The 26421-nt window shown below is 38.1% G+C and overlaps 2 protein-coding genes across 2 annotated transcripts; one reads left to right on the forward strand and one right to left on the reverse strand.

Annotated features, from left to right (window-relative positions):
- Positions 1 to 1222: 1222 nt before the first annotated feature.
- LOC148852830 (uncharacterized) lies at positions 1223 to 6516 on the reverse strand. Its single transcript, XM_088945860.1, is given in 4 exon segments — positions 1223 to 1845; positions 2350 to 3917; positions 4814 to 5151; positions 5239 to 6516. Coding segments are annotated over 4 exon segments (3807 nt in total).
- Positions 6517 to 24629: 18113 nt separating this feature from the next.
- On the forward strand, positions 24630 to 25115 carry LOC148852831 (uncharacterized). Its single transcript, XM_088945861.1, has one exon. The coding sequence runs from the start codon at positions 24630 to 24632 to the stop codon at positions 25113 to 25115; it is 486 nt and encodes a 161-aa protein (XP_088801987.1).
- The last annotated feature ends 1306 nt before the right edge of the window (positions 25116 to 26421 follow it).

Consider the following 26421-nt stretch of genomic DNA (forward strand, 5'->3'; position numbering starts at 1 on the left):
ATTCTAATGGGACTCTTGGATCTTGAATTCGAACTGGCTTTTTTAACAATTCGGGCTTGCTTCAAGACTCTGCGAAATGGGCTTCAGCTTGTGAAATGGGCCTTGCTGCAAAATTGCTCTGACTTTAGGCCCGGATTCTTCTTTGATGCGGACCGATTCTGCCAAAACCTAAAACATAAAAGTTGTGGGCCTTTTCCTTATCTTTCCAGTGCTTCTTGAAACATCCAAATCGGAGTCCGGAATTGAGAGTTAGGCCCATATCACTGATCGGTGCCGAAACTACACAAAAACATCCGATTAGCCTTGTTTTCTTCCAATCGCCTTCTTGCTTGCCCTGAATCGAAATACAAGAGTAATGAGTCAAATTAGGTACCAATTAAGTGTAAAGTACAGAATATTGAGGGATAAACATATGAAAAATTTTATTCTTATAATTCCCCCACACTTAAACATTGCCCGTCCTCGGGCAAGTCAAAATTCAAGTAAAAATAGAACAAAAACAAACTAGCTATCCTACCAATTTTTGAACTCAACTCTCCTTCGTCTTTCTCTACAAATATTCTAGGTTAATTATTGTGAATCGTTAAATCAACACAACCAAGTCATACATGACTCATTCATCAGTCAATCTAATTTTTGCTACTGCAAACCAGGTAGTAAATCAGGGAAAACATTTTTATCTTCTCTCTCTTTTATTTTCTTGTTCTCTCTTCTAAAGAAGCGAGTGCATTTTATGCTCCATCTCACTTTTGGATTACTTGGTCAGTAGGTGCATTTTATGCTCCATCCTACTTGTGGATTACTTGGTCAGTAGGTGCATTTTATGCTCCATCCTACTGTTTGAATTACTAGCTAGTAGGTGCATTTTATGCTCCATCCTACCAATTGTAGCAATGGTAAAGTATTTGCCCTGTTTACTTAAACCTGAATTTAGGACTAGCTTAAAAGGGAATAGCTTCAAAAAGGTCATGTGCTCCTTAATTGTACCTCATTACTAGGTCCACAAGAATTTTCCCAAAATATTGTTTCAATTGATTTCGAAAGAGTTTAGTGTTTTTTTTTCGTACTAAATAAAACGGTTAAAGCATGTACTCCCCCCCACACTTAAGACTTAATAAAAGGTGGAAACTAAAAGGAAAACAAGTGGAGAGAGAAAAAAAAGAAAAGGAACAAACTTCCCTGATGCGGTGGAAGGTGGGTGGGGAGATAGAGTTTCATGCCCTTACTCTGCATAGGTCGGACTTTCGAGGGGTACTTCTTCCACATTGTATACCTGAAATCCTTCATAGAAGGATTTTAGATGGTGCCCATTTACCTTGAACCTTTTGTCTGTGGTCGAACTCCAAATCTTAGCTGCTCCATAAGGTAACATGTTAGTAACAGTGAAAGGTCCAACCCACCGAGATCGCAACTTACCGGGAAAGAGTTTAAGTCTAGAATGGAAAAGAAGAACTTTCTGGCCAATTGCAAAATCTTTCCTTGGAATCGTCTTGTCATGGAAGGCTTTTTTCTTTTCCTTGTAGATTCGAGAGCTCTCATAAGTGTCATTGCGGATCTCTTCTAGTTCTTGTAGCTGCAACTTCCTCTGTTCTCCTGCCTCATCCATGCGCATGTTGCATTGTTTGACCACCCAGTATGCTTTATGTTCCAGTTCCATAGGGAGATGACATGGCTTGCCGAATACCAAACGGTAGGGAGACATACCTATAGGAGTTTTATAGGCTGTTCGGTAGGCCCATAGTGCATCATTGAGTCTCAGACTCCAATTCTTCCTTCTAGGGTCAACCGTTTTTTCAAGTATAGATTTTATATCCCTGTTGGACACTTCGGCTTGTCCACTTGTTTGTGGGTGCTATGTAGTGGAAATTCGATGGGTGATATTGTATTTCTTGAATAGAGCTTCCACCACTCGGTTGCAAAAGTGAGTGCCTCGGTCACTTATAATCGCCCTGGGCATTCCGAACCTAGAGAAAATGTGGGATTTGACAAAATCTACAACAACTTTAGCATGATCAGTCCAGGTATCTTTAGCTTCTACCCATTTCGAAACATAGTCCACAGCTAGTAGGATGTAAACATTACCGAAAGAGGAAGGGAATGGGCCCATGAAATCTATACCCCATACATCAAATATTTCACATATCAGTATAGGGGTAAGTGGCATTTGGTCTTTATGGCTTAAATTACCTGTCTTTTGGCATTGTTCACAGGCCTTGCAGAACATATAAGCATCACGAAATAGGGTAGGCCAAAATAATCCACACTCTAGTATCTTACGTGCTGTCCTCTTTGGGCCAAAATGACCCCCACAGGCATATGAATGGCAGAAGTGAAGAATGGAGGGGATTTCGGGGTCGGGCACGCACCTTCGAAGGACCTGATCAGCGCATTGCTTCCACAGATATGGGTCATCCCAGATGTAGTACTTGGCATCACTTCTTACCTTATCTCTTTGAGCTCTTGTTAATTCTCCTGGTATGGTTCTAGTAACCAAATAATTAACTATATCTGCATACCATGGAGTTCCTTTTTGAATTGCGAAAAGGTGCTCGTCTGGGAACTCGTCTTTCAAGGGTGTTGCCTCTTCACTTGTAGTCAGCCTACTAAGATGGTCTACAACCAAATTTTCTGCACCCTTCTTGTCATGGATTTCGAGTTTAAATTCTTGTAGCAGGAGAATCCAGTGGATAAGCCTCGGCTTTGCTTCTTTATTGGCAAGAAAATATTTTAGGGCTGCATGATCAGAATAAACAATCACCTTAGTACCCAATAAATATGAATGGAATTTTTCTAAGGCAAAAACTACAGCCAAGAGTTCATTCTCTGTTGTTGAATAATTGCATTGGGCAGCATCAAGGGTCCTCGAAGCATAATATATTGCATGAGCGGCTCTTCCAACCCTCTGTCCCAGAACAGCACCGATGGCATAATTGCTTGCATCACACATAATTTCAAAGGGAAGATCCCAATTTGGTGGCTGGATGACTGGGGCTGAAGTCAGCGATTCCTTCAGCTTATCAAAGGCTGCCCTGCACCCTTCATCAAAATCAAACATCACATCCTTCTGGAGTAAATTACATAAGGTGCGAGTTATCTTGGAGAAATCCTTGATGAATCTCCGATAGAATCCTGCATGTCCAAGGAAAGAGCGAACTTCCCGAATGTTCATGGGATAGGGCAAGGATTTAATAACATCTACTTTTGCTTTATCAACTTCGATTCCCTTAGAAGAGACTACATGCCCTAGAATGATGCCGTGGTCGACCATAAAATGGCATTTTTCATAATTCAGCACGAGGTTCTTTTCTATACACCTTTCAAGTACCTTTGTAAGGTTAGATAAGCATGAATCAAAAGAATCCCCATACACCGTGAAGTTGTCCATAAATACCTCTATAATGCTTTCCACATAATCTGAAACTATACTAACCATACATCCTTGGAATGTGGCGGGAGCATTGCAGAGACCGAATGGCATGCGCCGATAAGCAAAGGTACCAAAGGGGCAGGTGAAGGTAGTCTTTTCTTGGTCCTCAGGTGCAACTAGAATTTGATGAAACCCTGAATAACCATCAAGACAACAGTAATGAGATTTGCCAGCTAGTCTTTCAAGCATTTGATCGATAAAAGGGAGCGGGAAGTGGTCTTTTCGGGTTAACGAATTCAGCTTCCGGTAATCTATACACACCCGCCACCCATTTTGAATTCGGGTAGGCACTAACTCACCGTCTTGATTTTCGACCACCGTCATACCTGTTTTCTTTGGAACTACTTGTACTAGACTTACCCACTTACTGTCTGAAATGAGATAGATTATCCCGGCATCTAGAAGTTTTAAAACTTCTTTCTTCACTATGTCCATTAGCGATGGATTTAATCGGCGCTGGGCTCCGATTGTAGGTTTGGAGTCTTCTTCCAGGAGTATTTTGTGCATACAGTGCATCCGATTGCTTCCTTGCGTTCCTTAAGTGCTTGAATTAGTTTCCTTTCTTCGAGTGCATCGAGTTTGGAGGAAACTATCACAGGTAGTGTCTCCCCCTTGCCTAGGAACATGTACTTTAGATGCTTTGGTAATGATTTGAGCTCCAGTTGGGGTGCCTGCACAATAGATGAAAGGATCCATGTGTGAGATAGGGGTAAACTAATGAAAGAAGAATTATGGGCAAATTCAAAAGAGTTCAGTTCAGAAGTCAAAGTTTGCAGTTCTAAATTCAGCATAAACTTTTGCTTTGCTTGTTGCAGTTGATCAGGCCCATTGTTAAATGCAACTCTCAGTGTGTCTTCATCTTCTAGCTCAAAAGTCTACTGCACTGAGGAATCAATAACATCTACAGAGAAAATAAAATGCGCATCATTAGGGTATCTCATGGCATCATAGATATTAAAATTAATGATCTCACCATCGAATTCCATGGTAAGTGTCCCCTTGTGCACATCAATTTTTGTTCTGGACGTCTTAAGAAAGGGTCTTCCTAGCAAAATTGGGGTCGAGTTGGAAGAGTTATCTTCTTCCGTGTCGATCACATAAAAATCGGCCGGAAAGACCAAATTATTAACTTGGACTAGGACGTCCTCTAAGACTCCCTTCGGGTATGTAGTAGACTGATCAGCAAGTTGTAAGATCACGCTCGTTTCTTTTAATGGTCCGAAATTCATTGTTGTATAAATAGAATGGGGCATGACATTTATTGAAGCTCCTAGGTCTAGCATAGCCTTTTCGATCTGGACATTTCCTATCTTACAAGGAACGGTAAACATACCTGGATCCTTGCATTTAGGGGGTAGTCTTTTCTAGAGAATGGCTGAAACATTTTCTCCTATATGGACCTTCTCATCGCCTTTCAGCCTTCTCTTAGTAGTGCACAGCTCCTTGAGAAATTTGGCATAGCGGGGTACTTGCTTAATTGCATTAAGGAGGGGGATGTTTACCTCAACTTTGCGGAAGGTCTCGAGAATGTCCTTGTCTTGCTCCTTCTTCTTGGATCTCGCGAATTGGCTAGGAAAAGGTGGAGCGATGACTATGGCTTGGGGTGGCTTTCCGCTTGAATCCGTTTGGGAAGATGGTGTCTCCTTTTTGGTTGTATCCTTGGATGCTTCTTGATTGGGTTCATTCAGCTCCTTCCCACTTCTCAATGTGATAGCGCTAGCATTCTATTTCGGGTTGATCGTGGTCTAGGAAGGTAGCCTCCCTGATGATTGGGATTCCATTTGATTCATAGCTGTCGCTAACTGGCTGACCTGATTCTCCAGGTTTCGGATACTTGTCCTCGTCTCCTGTTGAAATTGTTGAGTGTTAGTTGCAAGGGCTTTCACAATTTCATCGAGAGACATACCTGAGTTGGGAGCAGCTGAATATGGTGGAGCCGGCAGCCTGGTTTGATGCTGATGTTGGAAGCTGAAGGCCTTGGTTCCATAGTTCAGGTTGGGATGATCCCTCCATCCTGCATTGTAGGTGTTCGAGTAGGGATTGTATCTCTTTTGCGGGAATCCTCCAACAGCATTAGCTTGTTCGTAAGGTTCATCTTGAAGCGTAGGGCACATGTCAGTTGGATGTCCCGGAGTTGAGCAAATCCCACAAGCCTTCACCGTTTGTGTATTACCTGTGGCCATTTGACAGACAAGAGAGGTCAGGCTTGCAATTTTCTGTTCTAGGGATGAGATGTTTACCTCGTTAGCATGAGTTGTTGGAGGGTTGAGCCTATAGCCAAACTGTTGAGAGTTGGCTGCCATATTTGAGATCAACTCTCTTGCTTGTGTAGGAGTTTTGTTCACCAACACTCCTCCGCTTGCTGCATCGATCATACTCCTATCCATTGGTAGTAACCCTTCATAAAAATATTGGATAAGGAGCTGGTCTGGAATTTGATGTTGCGGACAACTGGCGCATAGTTGCTTGAATCTCTCCCAGTATTCGTAGAGAGTTTCCCCACTTAATTGTCTTATGCCACTGATCTCCTTTCTGATGTTAGCCGCTCGGGAAGCAGGGAAGAACTTCTCAAGGAATTGCCTTTTCATATCATTTCACGTGGTGATGGAACCAGAGGGTAGGTAGTACAGCCAATCCTTAGCCTTATCAGCTAGTGAGAAAGGAAAGGCACACAGTTTGATTTGTTCCTCGGTAACACCTTGAGGTTTCATGCTTGAGCATACTACGTGGAATTCTTTTAGGTGCTTGTGAGGGTCTTCGCCTGTAAGTCCACGAAAAGTAGGGAGTAAGTGTATAAGACCTGATTTAAGTTCAAAGGGTACCGCCAGATCTGCATATTCGATGCAGAGAGGTTGTTGGTGCAGATCCGGTGTAGCTAGCTCTCCAAGGGTTCTTTCTTCGTTGTTGGCCATGACTTCTTCTTCAGAATGGTTGGATGGCTCAACGATTTCTGCAGCTGATTTCACTGCGGAAGTGGGGAGTGATGCTGATTGGTTGCGGCATTGCTTGGCTTCTTTCCTCAAGCGGCGAACTGTGTTCTCGATCTCAGGGTCGTAGTGGAGTTCACCTACACGAGAAGAGCGAGGCATAAACCAAACAAAAGGAAATAAACCTACATAGGACGCCAATCCCCGGCAACGGTGCCAAATTTTTGGTGGGTGCCGAACCCAACCAAAGATAAATATTCTTGCTCTGGATTAATAATTTGTAGATAGTGATGAGCAAGGTCATTCTCCACAGGGATTGAGTGGATTTATTTCCAAGTAGATGGATTAAGGGGGGTTGTAAAGCTAACGAAAATAAGAAAATAGCAGAAAATAACAGAAAACAAAGATTAAATCGATGAGAGATGGCTTCCGGTTGAAGGGACAAGTTCAGCTTTGATTCGTAGCATTGATCCTTGATGCAAAGATAGATTCCTATATTTATGAATAAATTGGTTATAACTATTAACAAGCTCTAACAGCCAGCCTCTACTCTTATTATTCAACAACCAAAACAAGCTCTTTGATTGCTTCCCTTATTAATAGGAAGTTCTAAACAAGCTCTTAGGATTTAACCTATTAATAGTGTTAAGAGGGGAGAGACCCGATTCTGGTCAGCGATCTCACAAGCTCGGATCGTTTAAACCAGATCATATATTTTCCTAACATAGATCGAAAACTTTTTTTGCAATCAATTTATGTTAGTTGCCACCATGATCAAACCTACCAATCATATACGAAACTGGAGGTTCAATCGGCCATAGATTATTTCCATTGAATGAGCAAGGGGCCCTTCTTGCTTAATCAACAAAAATAATCCCCACAGTTAATTAGCAGAAAACATATGAATACCTATAAACAATGAACTAAAATAAAAAACTCAATTAGATCTCACAATATTACAGAATCAAGGCTTCCCTAACCCTTCAACCAGAAATAAAAACTTACAAACACTTCATGATGAAGACGCAACTTCTAGATGAGAAAGGGGGGCAAACTCTTGCTTCTTCCTCCTTGGTTGCTGATTTCCCTCTCTGAAGACTGAAGCTCTCTTGGAGGAATTGATGCCTTGGGTGCTGGTCCGCCCCCCTTTATATAGATTTGGGGAGAGGGCTGCTCTCCAACTCCCTTAAGGAAATTATCCTCAAACTGGAAAGTCCTAGTCTAATTTGAACTTATCCTATCTAACTCTTATCTCTTATCTTTATAGGATTACAATTTGAGAATTTAAATCTGGTAAAACTATTTTATTGAGATTACATTCAACTTCTATTCTAATGGGACTCTTGGATCTTGAATTCGAACTGGGCTTCTTTAACAATTCAGGCCTGGTTCAAGACTCTCTGCGAAATGGGCTTCAGCTTGTGAAATGGGCCTTGCTGCAAAATTGCTCTGACTTTAAGCCCGGATTCGTCTTTAATGCGGACCGATTCTGCCAAAACCCAAAACATAAAAGTTGTGGGCCTTTTCCTTATCTTTCCAGTACTTCTTGAAATATCCAAATCGGAGTCCGGAATTGAGAGTTAGGCCCATATCACTGATCGGTGCCGAAACTGTACAAAAACATCCGATTAGCCTTGTTTTCTTCCAATCGCCTTCTTGCTTGCCCTGAATCGAAATACAAGAGTAATGAGTCAAATTAGGTACCAATTAAGTGTAAAATACTGAATATTGAGGGATAAATATATGACAAATTTTATTCTTATCATGGAGCTAGATTTCTGAGGTGCACTGAACTGTAGAAACCCCTAAAATTTATTAGATATAAAAATCAATAAGTGGTCCGACGATTAGGAACGAAGTAAAGCCCCATAAAAGACACCTTAATCAGAGAGCTCAAACTGTTAGCAAAATCTTCAATTTATTTATTTATTTTTTTTACAAAAGCAGGGTTATGTTTGAGGTGTTGTGTTATAAGTTGCGACCCATGGAATGCAAAGGCTTTGTTAGGCATAATTAAATCAAAGAGTTTTATGACATTTTAAATTGGGCCAAATTAGTCGTGCTTAGTCCAATTTAAGCATTATTTTTGGGTTATGTATTGTTATATAATTTTTATTAATTTAAATAGAAATTAAATTTATTTTAAACTAATAAAAATAATTTTAAAATCAATATACTATATTATTGTTAATACTTTTAATATAATTTAAAAAGGGTGTTAAATTATTTTTTGATAATTATTTCTAGATAAATGTGATTTAATCTTATTAGTTATTTTTAAATATACATGTAATGTTTTTATTAATTTCTTAAGTATAATACTTAAAATTTACTACTTTCTACTATTTTTAGTAATTATTATATTATTTTCTCATTTTAAATGGAATTTTAAAATTAAAAATATTTATTAATTTTAATTAATTATTCACAGTGTGGAACATGTAAAAATGGGTCATGTATGACTGGTATGGATCACTATCTTCACCCACATATTCAAAATAGGTTCCGACAATCCGATTTGTAGCAATAACTCCAAACTAACTATTTTGATTTGTATTTCGCTAATGATACTTTTAAAACTCTCCCGACCATTTTTAAATACAATTCGGCAATGTGTTGGCTAGAAAATGAACAAACTGAGGCAAGATCAACAGTAATTATAAAACATTAATTCCCCAGTGCAATCACTTCATCACTAAATCCGATTCCTAGAGTAACCCAAACTAGGCTAAGCTAGCCTATGTCTAACCCAAGCACAATTTTATTAATGTTTAGTTTAACCAACTTTTAAATAGGATTTGAATTAATTAAAATAAATTTAAAACTAATAAATTTGTATTATTTTATACTATTTTTATGTAATTTTATAATTATATAATTATTACAGAAATTTGTATTCATTTAATTAATTTCGTATATATTTTTAAATGGATTTGCAATGGATATTGATTTTTAATTCAATATAATATTTTATCAATTTCTTCAACTAAACAAATTCTATTAACTTTACACTTTTTATAATTTTAACAAAATTTAATTTTATTAATTTAAATGTTATAATAATAAAAAACGAATTTTTATTAATAATGAAAAATAAAAATTACTTTATTATATTTAAATAATTATATAAATTAATTTTACTATATTTAATTAATTTTTATTATTTTTAAATGTAATGTAATGTAAATACGATTCATGCAGCCGACCCCATATAGTGGGGTTAAGGCATGGATGGTGATGATGGTAATGAAATGCAATGTAAATAGGTTATAGGTTTTATGATTTTTTTATTAAATAATAATAAATTTTATATTGAACAAATTTCAAATATGACTGTTTTCTTAATACTATTTATTCTTTAGAATTAAATTTTGTTAGTAATTACACATTTTTATTAAGAACTATAATTAAATGGAAGCATATTAAGTGAATTTTAAATTATAAATTTTAAGTTTCAAATTGATTGTAAATGGTTTATAAATATAATTAAATGGAATTTAATTTTTAATATGAATTAAAGAATAATTAAATTAGTTCAATTTCATTAAGTAAATTATGTTATAATTTGCAATTAGATGGATTTCCTTTTTTATGTTTTTTTGTTAATAAATATAATTAAATTAATATAAGTATATTAAATAGATATAAAATTATAATAAAAATGAAATAGATATAGATAGAGTTAATGAATTTTAGTCAACCTAGTGAAGTAATTGAAAGAGTTAATGGCATGATTAAAAAGGAGCGATAATTGGAGGGTTAATTAATAATTAAGAAGAGAAAGAGTTAATAGGGAGCTAATGAAAGAAAATGGTTAAAGTCTTAAAAAGTGTTTGATTTCTTAAATTATATTGTTCGACTTTAAAAGAAATAAAAAATAAGAAAAAATTCAAAAAAAAAAAAAACAAGAAGAGGATAAATAGTCAGCTAAGACGACCTGCCGTTACAATTTCAAAATTGAGGTGGCTACTGGCTAATAATGTGTATTTCCTCCTTTTCAGCCAAAACTAGCCTTGGCCACATGGTTATTGTGAAGTAATAATGGAGCTATTTTCTTGAGAAAAATACAAAGCAAACAACTGGTGGTGTAATGGTTTAATTTTGTTTGGAGTAATGATTTGACTCAATTTGTTTTTAAGGGGATATCTACCTGGAATTTGTTTTGTGGTTGCATTTGTGTTTCATTTGCTTCATGAATTAAAACTGAATCCACATCTAGCTCGTTTCATTTTAACTCTCGTGGATTCAAGATTTTCAGCTTGTTTCAATATATACGTTTTTTTTTTCTATAAGATTCTTAGAATTTTTAGAATTATATATAATTCTTTTATTTATATTATATAGATTTAACATATCTTATTCTCTGGCAAGGACAAGGGCGTTACATTTGATAATTGCTAAAGTGGCTAATAAATTTAATGACATATTGCTTTGTCTTGTAGTGAATAAGTTATTAAGAAGGTTAGGAGCTCCTTAATGCATGGCTAAAGATTAAGTTAGTTTAATTATTATACGCTTGAATGTTTTATTATATTTAGTTATTTTATTCACTAAAAAACAAAATAATGTTTTCGGTTATCCATTTTATCTGCTATCAAACAAACCCTAAATGGTGTAAACATGTGATATTTAATTTGGTCATTTAAATATGACCATTTACGCTTGTTCATTAATTAAGGGATGTAATTGTATTTTCTTCTCACACAAAGGAAAAACAACCAAAGTAATTTCTTATCAACTAGTAGGAGCGGATTTAGTACGTATTCAAAGTATAAAAGCTAAAACAATAAATAGAAAACTAATGGTCCTAAGAAATATTCTTTCTTTCCTATGTTTAGTTTGTGAGGTGTCATCAAATAAAATGGAAAAAAGGTTTGATCACATTTACCAATTCTTGGGAAGTGGAGTGACACCATTTTGGCGTTAAAAGTGGAAAAGGAGAGGGAAATTTATTTAGTATTAGAAAACCTTTGTTGTAGTACTTTTTTAAGAGTTAATATTAGACATGTGACCCCATTAGTGAATTATTAATTATTTAATAAAATAATTTAATTAAATTAATTATCCACATCATTATTAATTAATAAATTACAAAAATATTAAATAATTATTTACCTATGAATTAATAATAAAATACTAAAATTATTATTTAATTTATTGTTAATAAAATAAAATATTAACAATAAGGTATAAATTAATAAACATAAACATACTAATTAGGGTTATCAATTAATTAACAACGTGTTGGTATCAATTAATTAATAATTAATATCTAATAATAAAATATTAAACAAAAAAAATTACAAATTTATTATAATTATTTGATAATTAACACAAAGATTATAAAATTAATAATTAATATCTAGTAAATAATACCAAACTAATCTAATGTCTAATATTAAATAAGGAATATTATAAACTACATAATAAATAAAAATGAATATTAAATATTTAAATAATAACTATTATTGATTACTAATAATAAACTATAAATAATATGGATTTTGATTTTTTTATTTGAATTTTTACAAAATTTGATTTTTTATTTAAATATTTGATGGATTTTGACTTTTGCTTTGAATTTTTATGGTTTTTTATTTTTGAAATTAGTTATTTGATTTGAATATTTGATGAAAATTTAATATGGATTTTGACTTTTGATTTGAATTTTATGGGTTTTGATTAGTTATTTGATTTATTGATTTTGATTTTTGATTTGAGTTTTTATGGTTTTGATTTTTGAAATTAGTTATTTGATTTAAATATTTGATGGAAGTTTACCAATTTAATATGGAATTTAATTTTTTATTTGAGTTTTTATGGGTTTTATTTTTTATGAAAGTTTATGGATTTTGATTTTTGACTTGAGTTTACTAATTCGATATGAGTTTTTATTTTTTATTTGAGTTTTTATGGGTTTTGATATTTGATGGAAGTTTACTAACTTAAAATGGATTTTTTATTTTTTACTTGATTTTTTTCAGGTCTTGATTTTTGAAATTATTTATTTGATTTAAATATTTGATGGAAGTTTACTAAGTTAATATGGAGTTTGATTTTTTTATTCGACCTTTTATGTGTTTTCATTTTTTATGTTTGATGTTGAAAACTATTTAGAAAATCATTTTGAAAACTTGACAAAGGTCTTGTGATTTCTATAGTGCATGTTGTCATTCTGATGAAAACTTAACAAGAGAACTTTAGATAGGAGCAACTTGCGCATTAAAACTTCGATAATTCAAGTGATGAAAATTGTGTGGTACAAAGTTCATGGTGTTGAAGTAAGTCTAACATCCCTAGTAATGGTTTGGACTTCATGAGGGTGGTCTAGTTAAAAGTAGTCAAGCTTTTTGCACTTCTGGACATACTGCCACGCACTAGAAGAAAAAGATTTTTGAACTTTATAATTAATTTTAGGAATGTGCCTGACTGAAAAGTTTTTCTTTTTTTTTTCTATGATTATGTATGAGTGATTTTCCCAAAGGTCGCACACAGGGGATGAAAGATTTTTTGCATTTCTTTAAATTGGGATTTTGGATTATGCCAAGCGAATACTTCTAATCGGTCTTAGGATTATGCCTGAAGGCAAGCCACATGAAACAAGAGATTTTGATGAATTTTGGATAATGTTCGAAGGCAAATTGCACAAAGCGAGAGATTTTGGTGAATTTTAGATTATGCCCGTAGGTAGATCGCACGAAGCGAGAGATTTTGATGAATCTAAGATTATACTCAAAGGAAAATCGCATAAAGCGAAGGTTGCATGAAGCGAAGGTTTTTGATTAATTTTATATTATGTCGAAATGCAGATCATATGAAGTGAAGGTCGCACGAAGTGGAAGTTTTTATGGATTTTAGATTATGCCAAAGGCAGATCATACAAAGCAAGAGATTTTGATGAATTTTAGATTATGCCTAAAGACAGATCGCATGAACCGAGAGATTTTGATGAATCTTAGATTATGCCTAAAGGAAAATCACACAAAGTGAAGGCTTTTGCTGAATTTTATAATATGCCCAAAGGTGGATCACACGAAGCGAAGGTCGCATGAAGCAAAAGTTTTTTTATGGATTTTAGATTATGCTCAAAGGTGAATTGCACAAAGTGAAAGATTTTGATGAATTTTAGATTATGCTCGAAGGCAGACCACACGAAGCAATGGTCACATGAAACAAAAGTTTTTAACGGATTTTAGATTATGCTCGAAGTCAAATCACACAAAGCGAAGATCGCACGAAGAAAAAGTTTTTGATGGATTTTAGATTATGACCAAAGGCGAACCGCACGAAGCAAAAGTTTCTTATGGATTTTAGATTATGCCCAAAGGTGGATCACACAAAGTAAAAGTCGCACGAGGTGAAAGTTTTTGATGGATTTTAGATTATGCCTGAAGGCAGATCACATGAAGCAAAGTTTTGGTGGATTTTATATTATGCCAGAAGGCAGAACACATGAAGTTAGAAATTTTGATGAATTTTAGATAGATTTTATAAATTTTGGATGATTTAGATGAAAGAAATTTGAACGATTAATGACTTTTGGATTTGGACAACTTAGATGAAAGCAACTTAATGAACTTGAACGGAAGGATTATGCAAGAAAAGATTTTTAGGTAACTTTGGATTTGGATAGACGATGCAAAGAACTTTAAATGAGTTGTATGCCATAAAATTGGATGAAAGAAAATTTGATTAAAATATTTTGGATAATGAAGGAAATTTGTATGAAAAATTTTAGATGCTTTGGATGGTTTGGAAAAAAAAAACTTTTGGATGGTTTGGATTTGCCTGCGTGATTTTTATACAACTTTGGATTTGGAAAAGATTTTTGGAAATTTGGATGCAATTGAGCTTTTCATTTTTTTATTTTTTATTTTTTGAATTAAATAATCAAGGATTAGTTGGATGGTCAAAGCTTACTACTAAAAAAACAATGGCATTCAAAAGATCCCGCCTACCATTAATGGGGCGTGAGATTTGAAAATAGAAACACTATTAGTTTTAGAGATACTTGTCTTAGAAATATTAGATGCTAACTAAAAATTCATTTCAAGAAATTATTCGAGCAAGAGGTAGCCACCCCTTTTTGCATAGAGATTGAATCCTAATGACTTGCTGAAAAAAGTATTGCTCTCCTTGTAATAAGGATTTGAATGTTGAGTCAAACTTCTCATGCTTGCCCCAAATTTGGAACACATCATTTTTTTTGTTTTTTATTTCTTTTGCTTCTTTTGCCCTTGGTTTAGAGTATCACGGTCCAACTTTTTTTTTCTTCTTTGCTTTCTCCTTTTTTCTTTTTCTTTCATTTCTTTTCTAGGGTGTCTGCACTTGATTCCATCATTGTCAAGGAAAAAAGGTTTGTCCAAGGTCAGCTTGCTAATCTATCAAAGATCAAGAAGGTCTTATTAGATGGAACAAAACGTAGGTTAGAATAGGGTTCGGAATTGAAATATAAGAGGCTCAAATATTCTTTTGACATAGGTTTCAGATGCTTGATTTGACAAATATAGATTTAGCACACATTTTTTTTGCTTTTCTTTCTTCTTCTTTTTTATTTTTTATTCCCTTGGGACGAGAAATGCTTTTCATGTCTTTCAATGCCATGAGCCATACATCTTTCTTAATTTAGGAGGACTTTACATTGGGTTGAAGAATGAGGTGGGGGAAAAACAACATCAAAGAATTGATGTTTAGACTTTCTAGTTTTTTTTCTTCTTTTTTTTTCTTGAAACCACACTTGTGTTGCCCCAATTTTTCTTTTTGACTTTTTTTCAACTTATTGGAGGGGCATTCGATCATTTGATATTTGTATCTTTAGGCCGGGGTTTAGTCAAAGAATAGACTCATAGGGTTGGTTGGTGGATGAAAGACAATGTAATATAACCAATAGACGACCTCCCGTCATTTCTTGATTGTATGCATAACTCATGAAATGAAATACATGTTAAGCTTGTTCCCAATTGACTGCTCAAGGGAGAATTATTACTTTTGAAAATGTTGGAGACCTTTAGTGAGTTTGCCCCTAATTCTATCTTCTTCTTCTTCATACTTTTTTTTTCTTTTTTTTCCTATTGATAGATTTTTTTTGTCCTTTTTTATTTATGCATCCTTGGAAACTTTTTGGTTTTATCAAAGAAAGGTTTCAGTGAAAGGCTCAAACGAGCTGACTATTGTCTGAATGAATGATAAGGGACTAAGGGAAATGATTAGCCAAAAAAGGCCTCTAGTCCTTTCTTTGATTGATCAACAATTGATGGTGGTTTTGATGCCTTAATTTATGCTAATTCAGGAGTAGCTGTGGTTGACTCAATTGCCCTTATGCCTTCAGTGCCTGTACTACCTGGGGCTTGTCCCCTTTTCCAAATATTTCCTTCTTTGAATTTTCACTTGACAACCAATTTTTCATAAGAACATATTGATGGGACTTATTGAAAATTTTGAATCATCAAATCTAGATCCATTGGAAGGATAAATTGGACTTGATTGAATTTATTGTTTTGTTGGGAGTAATCATTAAGATACAAACATAGATTGACAGATGACACAAAACAAACTTTCATTATGTAAAAAAAAACTGAGTACATTGAGCTTTCAGGCACAAAGAAAAACAAAACTCAATGCACATGTGATTTGGGTGGTAACATGCCCACAAGCTTGAGCTCAGGGTTGTATTGGCCATCATCAATGAGGGTTGGATGACATATTTCAATTCCCAAGATTCATTAGATTCATGTCCTAGCCCTTGATGCTAAGCACAATAGTCCTTTTGGTTAAAATTCTTTGGATCTGTAGGAGGCTCCCAAAACAATAAATGAAGGCATCCTTTCTTGACAAAAATGGGTAAAATTTGGGAAGATTGGCAAGGTAACAAACTGAACTTCTTAATTCTTTCTTGGATGGTTGAGGTGGTGGCATATGATTCGAGACAAAAAATTGATGGTGTTTCCCCTGTATGGGAGATTAGCTAATCAACTTTGAGGGTTAACAAGTTCACTGCTTTTCGAAGTTCTTCAAATCTCATGTTGGATTTTGAATTGATCTTTGGAAGGTGAGGTCATCTTTCCTACTAAGAGAATTAAACTTTAGATGGAATGCAAACACCTATGGGATGAATGTAAAGATGGTGCAAGTAATGCCTCGACTATATGGGTTGGAACCTAGAGGGTGTCTATGTAGAAAGCCTAGGGTTTTAGGAGAGAATATTGAATGGTTCTTGTTTGAGAGTCCTAATGTTTTATTTGTATTTGATTTTCCTAGTCGCACCCAAGTGCCACTGCCCAGGTTGCCTACATACCCCTTGTGAGGGTTCAGACCGGTCGTAGTTCTTGAAAATGTTACAGATTTGATTACATATTTTAGTGATGATTTTATGGTATCCTATCCAGTGTCAATGAGATCTTGGATGTTGAATTTGAAGACTATGCAATTGTTCGTTGAGGGCCCCAGTCCTTAGTGATAAGTGCAATACTCATCTTACTTGAAGCTCTTAGGTAGAGAACCAGGAATTGATTTTTGTGACAATGGTGTTAGTTATCCATTCTCGATTAGTTAAGGAAGCAATCGAGATTGCAGAGGGAGGGGAGTGAATCGTCTCCTAACTCTTCTTTCGAAAGGATCGATTAAAGTTTGACTTTTTTACTTTTAAGAGAAAGGTTAATGTATGGTGGCAACTACAATAGGTTCTTTTAATGGATTTGTTGATGCTAGGTGGATTTTCTCATGCTTAACTCCCTATTCGATGTGTGCATCAGCCTCTTGCAACTGATGAAAGTCTTGGAAAGCTTGTCCTATCTTTAATTAATAGAAATGTTCTCTAAGTGACTTGATGAAAATCTTAATTACATCATCCTCTTGTAAGGTTTCTTTCATTTCAAATACTCTAAGAAGTTTCCATCCAATCCTTAAGTAAGGTGCTCTAGATCACCCCATGTCGATGATTGGTTGAAATCAAAACTCTTGATAAATTATTCCGCTAATTTGTTCCATGTCTCCTGAAAGTGACTCCTTTTAGGCTCTTGGGAAATAGTTGGTCTAACAATCTTTCATGAAATTCAAGCTGAAACATGTCCATGCATTAAAGAAGAATGTGAGCTCTGAGACAACTAAATCCATTGTACTTGTGGAATTTTGGGATTTTAACCATTCCAGGAATGTTAAGGTTAGGATGAGGGCACAAAGCATTGAATTTAATTATCTTTCTGGTTGGGATGCTCGTATGTCCTTCATGTCTTCCTTCATCTTGGCCAATTCTTCATGGTAGAGCATAATGGACAACTCTTGCTCGGTAGTAGAGACTTGCTCCATGACGATCCTGAAAGGGTTTTATCTTTACTTAAATGTGTTTGATTGGTGTTATCTTAAAATTTAGTTATCTCAATGGTCTATGTTGATGGTTCTATGAGGGTATCAACCTAGGTTGTAAGCATCTAACAAGTGGCAATAGACTAGTGCGAAGTAAGGACAAGTTCTAGTGATGCAACATGTGATGACATGTGATATGTTCATGCAAATGATGAAGTGTGGGAAAAAAACAATGGAAAACCAAGACAAAACCAACCTGCCCCTAGTATGCACCTAGAGCTATCTATACTTCTATGACTAGGCTAAATAGATCTTGGATCCTAAGTAAGAATGGGTCGGAGTTAAACTTGACTTGGCAAGGTGTAGGGTACTATGGATGAGGTTGAGGTAATAGACTTGGTGTGAAGTGCTATAGTTGAAGTATCTACACAAGTGTTGGTCAAAAGGGAGGGATTGATCCTATTCTAGGGTTTTCTAGCTATTGATTGGATGGCTTCCTTGGAGTGGGTGAAGGGAACCTAGCAAGGTTGTGCAGGGATCTATGAGCATTTAACTAGACTAGGTTATGCAAGAGGAATGTCTTAAATTAGTGGGCCTCTATTGAAAATTGGAAAAACATTTAGAAATTAAAAACCAAGGTTTGGCTTGAAGTTGGAAAATAAATCCAATGTTTAAAGGAACTTTAAAAAAACTTTTGTAGTTTGAGGAAACTTGATTAACTTTGTCAATTTTGATAAGATTTAAAGAGTATTCATAGACTTTGATATTTTCTCAACTTTATGAAATGTTAACTTTTGCAATTGACAATACATGACTTGGAATTAAGTTAGTTAGGATTTAATAAAGAGACTTTATTTGACAAACCTTGCAATGGAACTTGATGATTTGACAATTTTATTTCACTTCATTTTATGAGCTTTTAATTTATTGTGTTTTTTTTTTACTTGACAAGATTATATATTGAATGATTCTTGAAATAGATTTTTATTATGAGTTAGGTATTGGGATTTGATGTTATTTGGTAGATTTGTTCTTTCTCTTCATTTTTATTATTAACTTTGGGATCTGGGCAACTAGTGTTGTAATTAGGATCAAATTCTAATTTAGAGAAGACTTTTAGTTTTAGAAAAGACTTCTCGGTTTTGGAAAAGGCTTAGACTATAAGGAAAAGTCGTGAGTAATTAGTCCCAACACCATGCTTATGAAACAACAACCATTTTAATGTTGCTTCTTAAGAGCAAACTCATTGGGTCAAACATCTACTCAGTTTGGAAAAGAACATGAGAATGTTTTTTTGATATTGGCTAAGGGAATATCAATCTCTGCACCATATGTGTACCTATTTGACATCCTAGATCTTTGGAGGTATGAACGTCTAAGTGGCATTTCAATGTTATTTCTCAAGAGTAACTCATAGAACCAAACATCTATTTGTCTTAAGTTTGACTGAGGGAATGAAGTATCATTTGATATTGGTTAAGGGAGGGTTAGACCCTTTACCATATATATCTACTAGATACTCCCGGAGTTTAAATACATAGAGTGGGTCAAGGTGGCATTTTGATGCTACTTCTCAAGAGATGAATTCATAGAGCCGTGCATTTACTTAGCCAAGAGATAGTTATAGGACAAAGAATAGAAGAAGTTAAAAAAATGGCCCTTTGGTTCTACTTCTTAAGAGCTGAGCTCATAGAGTCATGCATCTACTAGCTCATAATGTCCTAGTCCTAATTACACTACAGTTCCTCTATACTACTTGCATCTAAGGCTTCTATGCATGGGTATTTTAGGTGTGATACATGGAGTTGTTAGTTGGGTTCTAGACTTAAAGGTTCCAATCAAGTTGCTAGCCTTTAAACCTCCATCCATGAATAAGTGGGCTTCTTTGGTTGGTGGCTAGTTTGAAGGTTTTGGTGGAGCCTTTGAGGACTAAAGTCTAAAGGCGCATACCTACTATCCTTCCTCTAATAGGTAAAATGGGATTCTAATTCTATTTACCTAAGAGTGTGTGTGAATTGTGAGTATTCAATTATGTAAGAAAAATTAATAGAAAAGCATCGAAGAACAAGGGGGGAATGCAAGCACATGTTCAAATTTACAAGCAATCCTACAAGTCTCTAGGTGGTCACACTTGGGGACTAATAAAAACTAAGCTCTCTTTATGCTATTTTAACTAAAAGGAAAGGAAATAGCAGAAAAAGAAACAAATACAATTTACTCCTACTCAAAAACATGGCTAATCACAATCAATTATAGAGAAAGAGAAAACTATAAATTCTGAGAGAATACCAAAGGAGAAAAGGGGGAAAACCCAAAAAAAAAACAAAAAAAGGAAAAAAAACAAGGGGCCTACATCCGAAAATTGTAAATTTTTCCTACAATAATGAAGGCTAGTCATGATGGTAAACATCCAGTGCACTACGATGGAAGGTATTACGCGATAGTAGGATGCAATAAGAATGAAATAAGGTGTGATGAGCTAGAAGGAAGGTGCAATGAGCAGGAAGGAAGGTGTGATGAACAGTTTCTGAGGTGCAATGATAGGTTCCAGAGTGTGATGAGCAAGAAGGAAGGTGTAATGAATGGGTTCTAAGGTGCAATGAGCAGGTTCTAGAGTGTGGTGAATAGGAAGGAAATGCAATTTTGATGTTGTCGTCTGAGATGGGACTGAACTCAAGTGCGATTTTGAACTTCTAGGCTATGATTGGATTAAGAGAAAGTGTGATTTGGGTATCTAAAATGCGATGAAACTGAGATAAGGTGTGGTCTAGACTTTTGGGTTGCGATGAGATGAAAGAAGCTACGATTTTGAATTTATGGGCTGCTATTGGGGTCATGGCTGAGTTGGTCTTAAGAGACACATGATCGTCCAGTCATCATTGGGTCATCTCGGTCACGTTAGCGTAACTTGGCCAACTCCACAGCCTCGGCCACGCTACGCTATTACTATGGTCCCTCATCTTATCCTCTCAGCCACATCAGTTACACGTTATGTGGATAAGCATAACTACAGACACAAGGAGAAAGGAGGACAACTCCGCTAGGGAATAGGACTCTATCCCAAGGACCTCGGTGGTTAATCTCATCCTGACAACCCCGGAAGCCCAATCTGACCAAGACACAGATCTTTGGCTATAAAGAAGTATTCCCCGCTCAAGGTAAGGGACCCAATTTCTGACACCCATATTGTTACTCTGCTCAGACCAGCACCCTTACTGCTCGGCCCGACCATCCAATACCTTCTATTGACTTAAAAGTCAGAGTGCCTACCCAGGGATAACTCCTCAAGCCTTTGACTTACTTTCTTGATCACTGGTCTTGAAGCGCGGCCTTGTCCTTCCACCTCGGCACCTCGGCACCACCCTATTGGCAAGGATTATCTGACTGCCTTCCTTAGTTCATGCACTATCTTAGATCAAGCAGCATCAGATTGGCACCATCTGTGGGAAACACACAAAAATCTTTTTCCCAAAATATTTCTATCCTCACCATGCAATCATGAAAATGATCAAGCTGCCCAAGAACCAATCCGAATGATCAACAATTCGATCTCCATCTCGGGAATCTTGGCGTCATATCCCTCTACACCAAGAAATCCTGTAGCCTCTATCCACGGTTGATCCTGCGTAGTTCCGAGCAATGCAAGAGAAGGTTGATAAGATCTTTGAGATGATGCAGACACTAGGATCCGTGGCACCTCCCAAACAGGCCGTCACCCCTTACGCCTTGACGCATACAGAGGACGATCTTCACCCCGAGGACCCCAAAACGCACCATCCAGAGAAGAGGGGAGCATGGTCTGACCATGAGAAGCAAGACATGACGAGGAAGTTTGCCTCCACGGCCCACTCTCATGAGCCTGACAACCATAGTAGGATGCACCAAACCACACGGATCCCCACCAAAGAACAGCTCGGCAAGCAGACACAAGCTCGCATGGTCTCTATCATCGAGTCCAGCTCGGTGAAAGACCATTCCACATGACCCAAGGAGAGAGCCGCATGTATTGTGGTCCTAGACAATAGGGATGCAAAGATCCAAGACATCCGACAGCATTTAGATGAGCTAGAGCACAACAAAGGCCAGAGAAGCACAGTGCCACCTATAGACCAGCCCGTGCAACTAGCTGCAATAGCCACTAAGGAACCACCATTCGCCCAAGAGATTGTGGACGAGGTGCCTCCCACGGGGTGGCAGGCACCTCAGCTCGACAAAAATGATGGGAACATTGACCCTAATGACCACATTGAAGCACTGAAGGCTCAACTAATGTTGCATGGATCCTTCAAGGGCCCGGTGTGCAAAGCCCTAGTGGCCACCCTCACAGGTCCATCATGACTTGGTATTCCTCTCTATCTCCACATTCCATAGCATCGTGGGAGCAACTAGAAACCCAATTCCATGCACAATTCATGGAAAGCTAGAAGCACTAGAAGACCTCTGCCAGCCTTATGCAGGTACGACAGAGGAAGATAGAATTTCTTAGAGACTATCTCGTGAGATTCAACAAAGAAGCACTACAAGTTAGAAACCTGAACCAGCTTGTGGCCATCACCGCTATTCAGCATGGCCTCCGCTCCTCACATTTCAACTTCTCCATCTCCAAGAACCCTCCACAGACCCTAGCCACAATGATAAGCTATGCCCAGAATAACATTAATGTAGAAGAAGCACAAGCACAACTATGGGATAAGGAAGAAAGGCTCGACAAGAATAGGAGAGACATCGAGGAGCAGAAGTTAGAAAGACCAGATCGGGACCATAAGAGGCAAGACTGCTAACCCAATCGTAGACCATGGACACCACCACCGACCTATTAGAACTTTAAGCTGCTGAATACCCACAGTTTGAAGTCCTGATGCAAATTCACAACCACAATTATGTTTAGTGGCCCAAAAAGATGAAAACGCAAGGCAACAAGAGGAATCACGACAAGTATTGCGAGTTCCATAGGGACCACAACCATGACACGGAGAACTACTTTGACCTCCACAACCACATCGACGACTTGATCAAGAGTGGGTACCTCGGTGGATTCGTCAATAAAAATGAGAAGCAAACACAAGAAGAACTACGTGTATAGAATGCTTGGCTACTACCCTGAGTTCCTCCTACTAGTGTGATCCATGTGATATCAGGAGGGATCGCCGCGGGATGGGAGAGCAACTCGGGACACAAGAAGTATGCACGACTATGCAAGATTAACAACCGAGGACACAAGAAGAAGCATAACCAGACAATCACTTTCACTGACGATGACCTACGAGGGGTTCAGACCCCACACGACAACATCTTGGTGATTATAGCCAAGGTTTCCAACTTTGAGATGCGGCGGATTCTAGTTGATACAAGCATCTCCACCGATGTGCTCTTCGATGATGCTTCTGAGAAGCTCGGCATCAACAAAGAGCATCTCACCCTCATCAACACTCCCCTGATGGGCTTCTGTTGGGAGTCCCTCTTGCCCATTGGGAGGACAACCCTCCCCCTCCTAATTGGAGACAACGACATCACTATGGCGACCATGATGGATTTTATTGTGGTCCATTGCCCCTCATCCTACAATGCCATCCTCAATAGGCCAACCCTTAATGCTCTGTAGGTTAAGGTCTCCACATTCCACCTTGCCATGAAATTCCTCATCGAATACAGCATAGGGGTAGCACATGGAGACCAAAGAACAATGCGACAGTGCTACTTGCACCCTTGCTGAGGACCACACCAGGCCGCGGAAACACTGATGGCTAAAGGCTATGATCTACGAGACGAGGTGAAGGCACATCATGGTCAACCTATTGAAGACCTCATCTAGATGCTGCTCAATGAGGAAGACCCCAAGAGGACAGTCCAGGTCGGTTTTCATCTAGATGACCGTTTTTGGGAGGAACTTGTGCAGCTGTTAAGGGATCACGTTGAATGGTTTGCTTGGTCGGCAATGAATATGTCGGGGATTGACCCCGAAGTCATCACACACCACCTGAATGCCAACCCTCACTATTGACCTATCAAGTAGAAGAAGAGAAGCTTCACTACAGAGTAGTGACAAGTGATCGCTGATGAGGTGCAAAAGTTGCTCGACGCTGGCTTCATTCAAGAATTCAAATACCCCAACCGGATGGCCAACATGGTGATGGTGAAGAAGGCCAATGGGAAGTAGAGGATATACATCAATTTCATCGACCTAAACAAAGCCTACCTTATAGATAGCTTCCCTCTATTGAGGATCAACCAGCTCGTCGACGTGACAACAACCAAATTCGAATGCACCCTGATGACCAGGAGAAAACGACTTTCATTACCGACCGTGGTATATACTGCTACAAGGTGATGCCCTTTGGCTTCAAGAACACCGATGCTACCTATTAGCGGCTGTTGAATGAGGTATTCAAGGATTAACTCAGCCAAAATGTGGAAGCATATGTCGATGATATGTTCGTGAAAAGCAAAAAGGTCGAGCACAACCTTGCCAACCTAAAGAAAGTCTTCGACACCCTCAGGAAGTATAAGATGAAGCTAAGCCCAACCAAATGCACCTGTGGGGTTGACTTCGATAAATTCTTGGGGTTCAAGGTGACACTAAGGCAGATTAAAGCCAATCCAAAGAAAATACAGGCCATCCTTGACATGCATTCACCCTGGACTCACAAAGAAGTGCAATGCCTCACCGATAGAGTAGCTGCCCTAAGCAGGTTCATGTCCAAATCCACGAACCAATGCCTACCCTTCTTCAAAGCCCTCAAATGAATGAAGGACTTCTAGTGGACTGAGGAATGCAAATGGTCCTTTCAAGAACTAAAATAGTACCTGAGCTCCCCGCCTCTCCTCACCAAACCGAGCTTAGGGGACGAGATACTACTATACCTCTCGGTCAGGGATGAGGTCGTCAGCTCGGTGCTGGTTAAGGAGGAAGGCCGATCTACTATGCTAGTAAGGTCCTTAGTGGCACAAAAACCCAGTACTCCAACTTGGAAAAAATGGCCTTGGCACAGGTCACCTCGGCCAGAAAGCTCAGGCCATACTTCCAGGCCCATAGTATTCGGGTGTTCACTGACCAGCCCCTCAAGCAGGTCCTCCAGAAGCCAGACGCATCTAGCCGCCTAATCAAGTGGAGCATAGAGCTGAGTGAGTTTGACATCAAGTATGCACTCCGACCTGCGATCAAGGCTCAGTCCCTGGCTGACTTCATCGTCGAATGGACATTCACCACCATGCACCCAACTCCGTCACCACAAGTATGGAATTTGCATGCAGATAGCTTGTCAAATCAGCAAGGCAATGGGGCTGGCCTCATCCTCCTCAGCCCAAATGACACGATGTTAGAGCACGCCCTCAAGTTTGAATTTAAAACATCCAACAATGAGGATGAGTATGAGGCCCTGATCGCTAGACTTTGCCTCGCCCTAGACCTGGAAGCTCGGAGAATTGAAGCCTTTAGCGACTCCCAACTGGTAGTCAACTAGATCCTCGACTAGTTTGAGATGCGGATGCCTACAATTGCGAGTTATCTACAGAAGGTGCAAGAGCTCATCCACCGGCTTGAGCATTTCAACATCCAGTAGATTCTTTGAGCCAAAAACATACCAGCCGATGCGCTGTCAAAGCTAGCTAGCTCCCCACGAGTCGACCTTGACACATTAGTGCAGATGGACATGCTGGCCCAACCGAGCATCACACTGAAGGCTCTCCTGATCCTCCCAGTATAGCATGGTCCATCTTGGATGAACTCCATCATGTAGTACCTTCGAGAAGGCACACTTGTAGAAGATCGGACAAAAGCAAAGAGGCTCCAGCATATATCAGCCTGGTACTACCTTATTCAAGGTCAGCTCTACCACTGCTCACATACTCTCCCCTAATTGAAGTGTCTCTCCCCACCCGAGGTGGATTATGTCATCAGAGAGATCCACGAAGGCATTTGCAAAGACCACCCCGGTGCGCGCACCTTGGCACACAAGGCACACCAGCAAGGTTACTCCTAGCTGACGATGAAATAAGACGCAACCCCGCTCATATGGAAATGCAACAGTTGTTAATGACATTCCAACCTCCATCATCAGCCCATGGTCCTCTTTAAGTCGATCACCAATCTATGGTTGTTTGCATAGTGGGGCATGGACATCCTTGGTCGATGCGCTGTCAAAGCTAGCTAGCTCCCCACAAATCGACCTTGACACATCAGTGCAGATGGACAAGCTAGCCCAGTCGAGCATCACACTGAAGGCTCTCCTCATCCTCCCAGTACAGCATGGTCCATCTTGGATGGACTCCATCACGTAGTACCTTCGAGAAGGCACACTTGTAGAAGATCGGATAGAAGCAAAGAGGCTCCAGCATAGATCAGTCTGGTACTACCTTATTCAAGGTTAGCTCTACCACCGCTCACATACTCTCCCCTACTTGAAGTGTCTCTCCCCACCCAAGGTGGATTATGTCATCAAGGAGATCCACGAAGGCATTTGCAAAGACCACCCCAGCGCAAGCACCTTGGCACACAAGGCACACCGGCAAGGTTACTCCTAGTCGAGATGAAGTAAGACACAACCTAGCTCGTATGGAAATGCAACAGTTGTTAATGACATTCCAACCTCCATCATCAACCTGTGGTCCTCTTTAAGTCGATCACCAATCTGTGGTTGTTTGCACAGTGGGGAATGGACATCCTCGGTCCCTTTTCCCACCACGGTTGCATAGAAGAAGTTCCTCTTAGTGGTAGTGGATTACTTCACCAAAAGGGTGGAAGCCGAATCACTAGCACACAGTACCATG

This window comes from Nelumbo lutea, chromosome 5, assembly GCF_056320005.1.
Source record: "Nelumbo lutea isolate HS-2025 chromosome 5, American lotus-T2T, whole genome shotgun sequence".
Taxonomy (NCBI): Eukaryota; Viridiplantae; Streptophyta; class Magnoliopsida; order Proteales; family Nelumbonaceae; genus Nelumbo; species Nelumbo lutea.

Bases quoted from the DNA above. Each gene is read 5' to 3' on its own strand.
- LOC148852831 (XM_088945861.1), top strand. From the start codon at position 24,630: ATGGCCTTGGCACAGGTCACCTCGGCCAGAAAGCTCAGGCCATACTTC.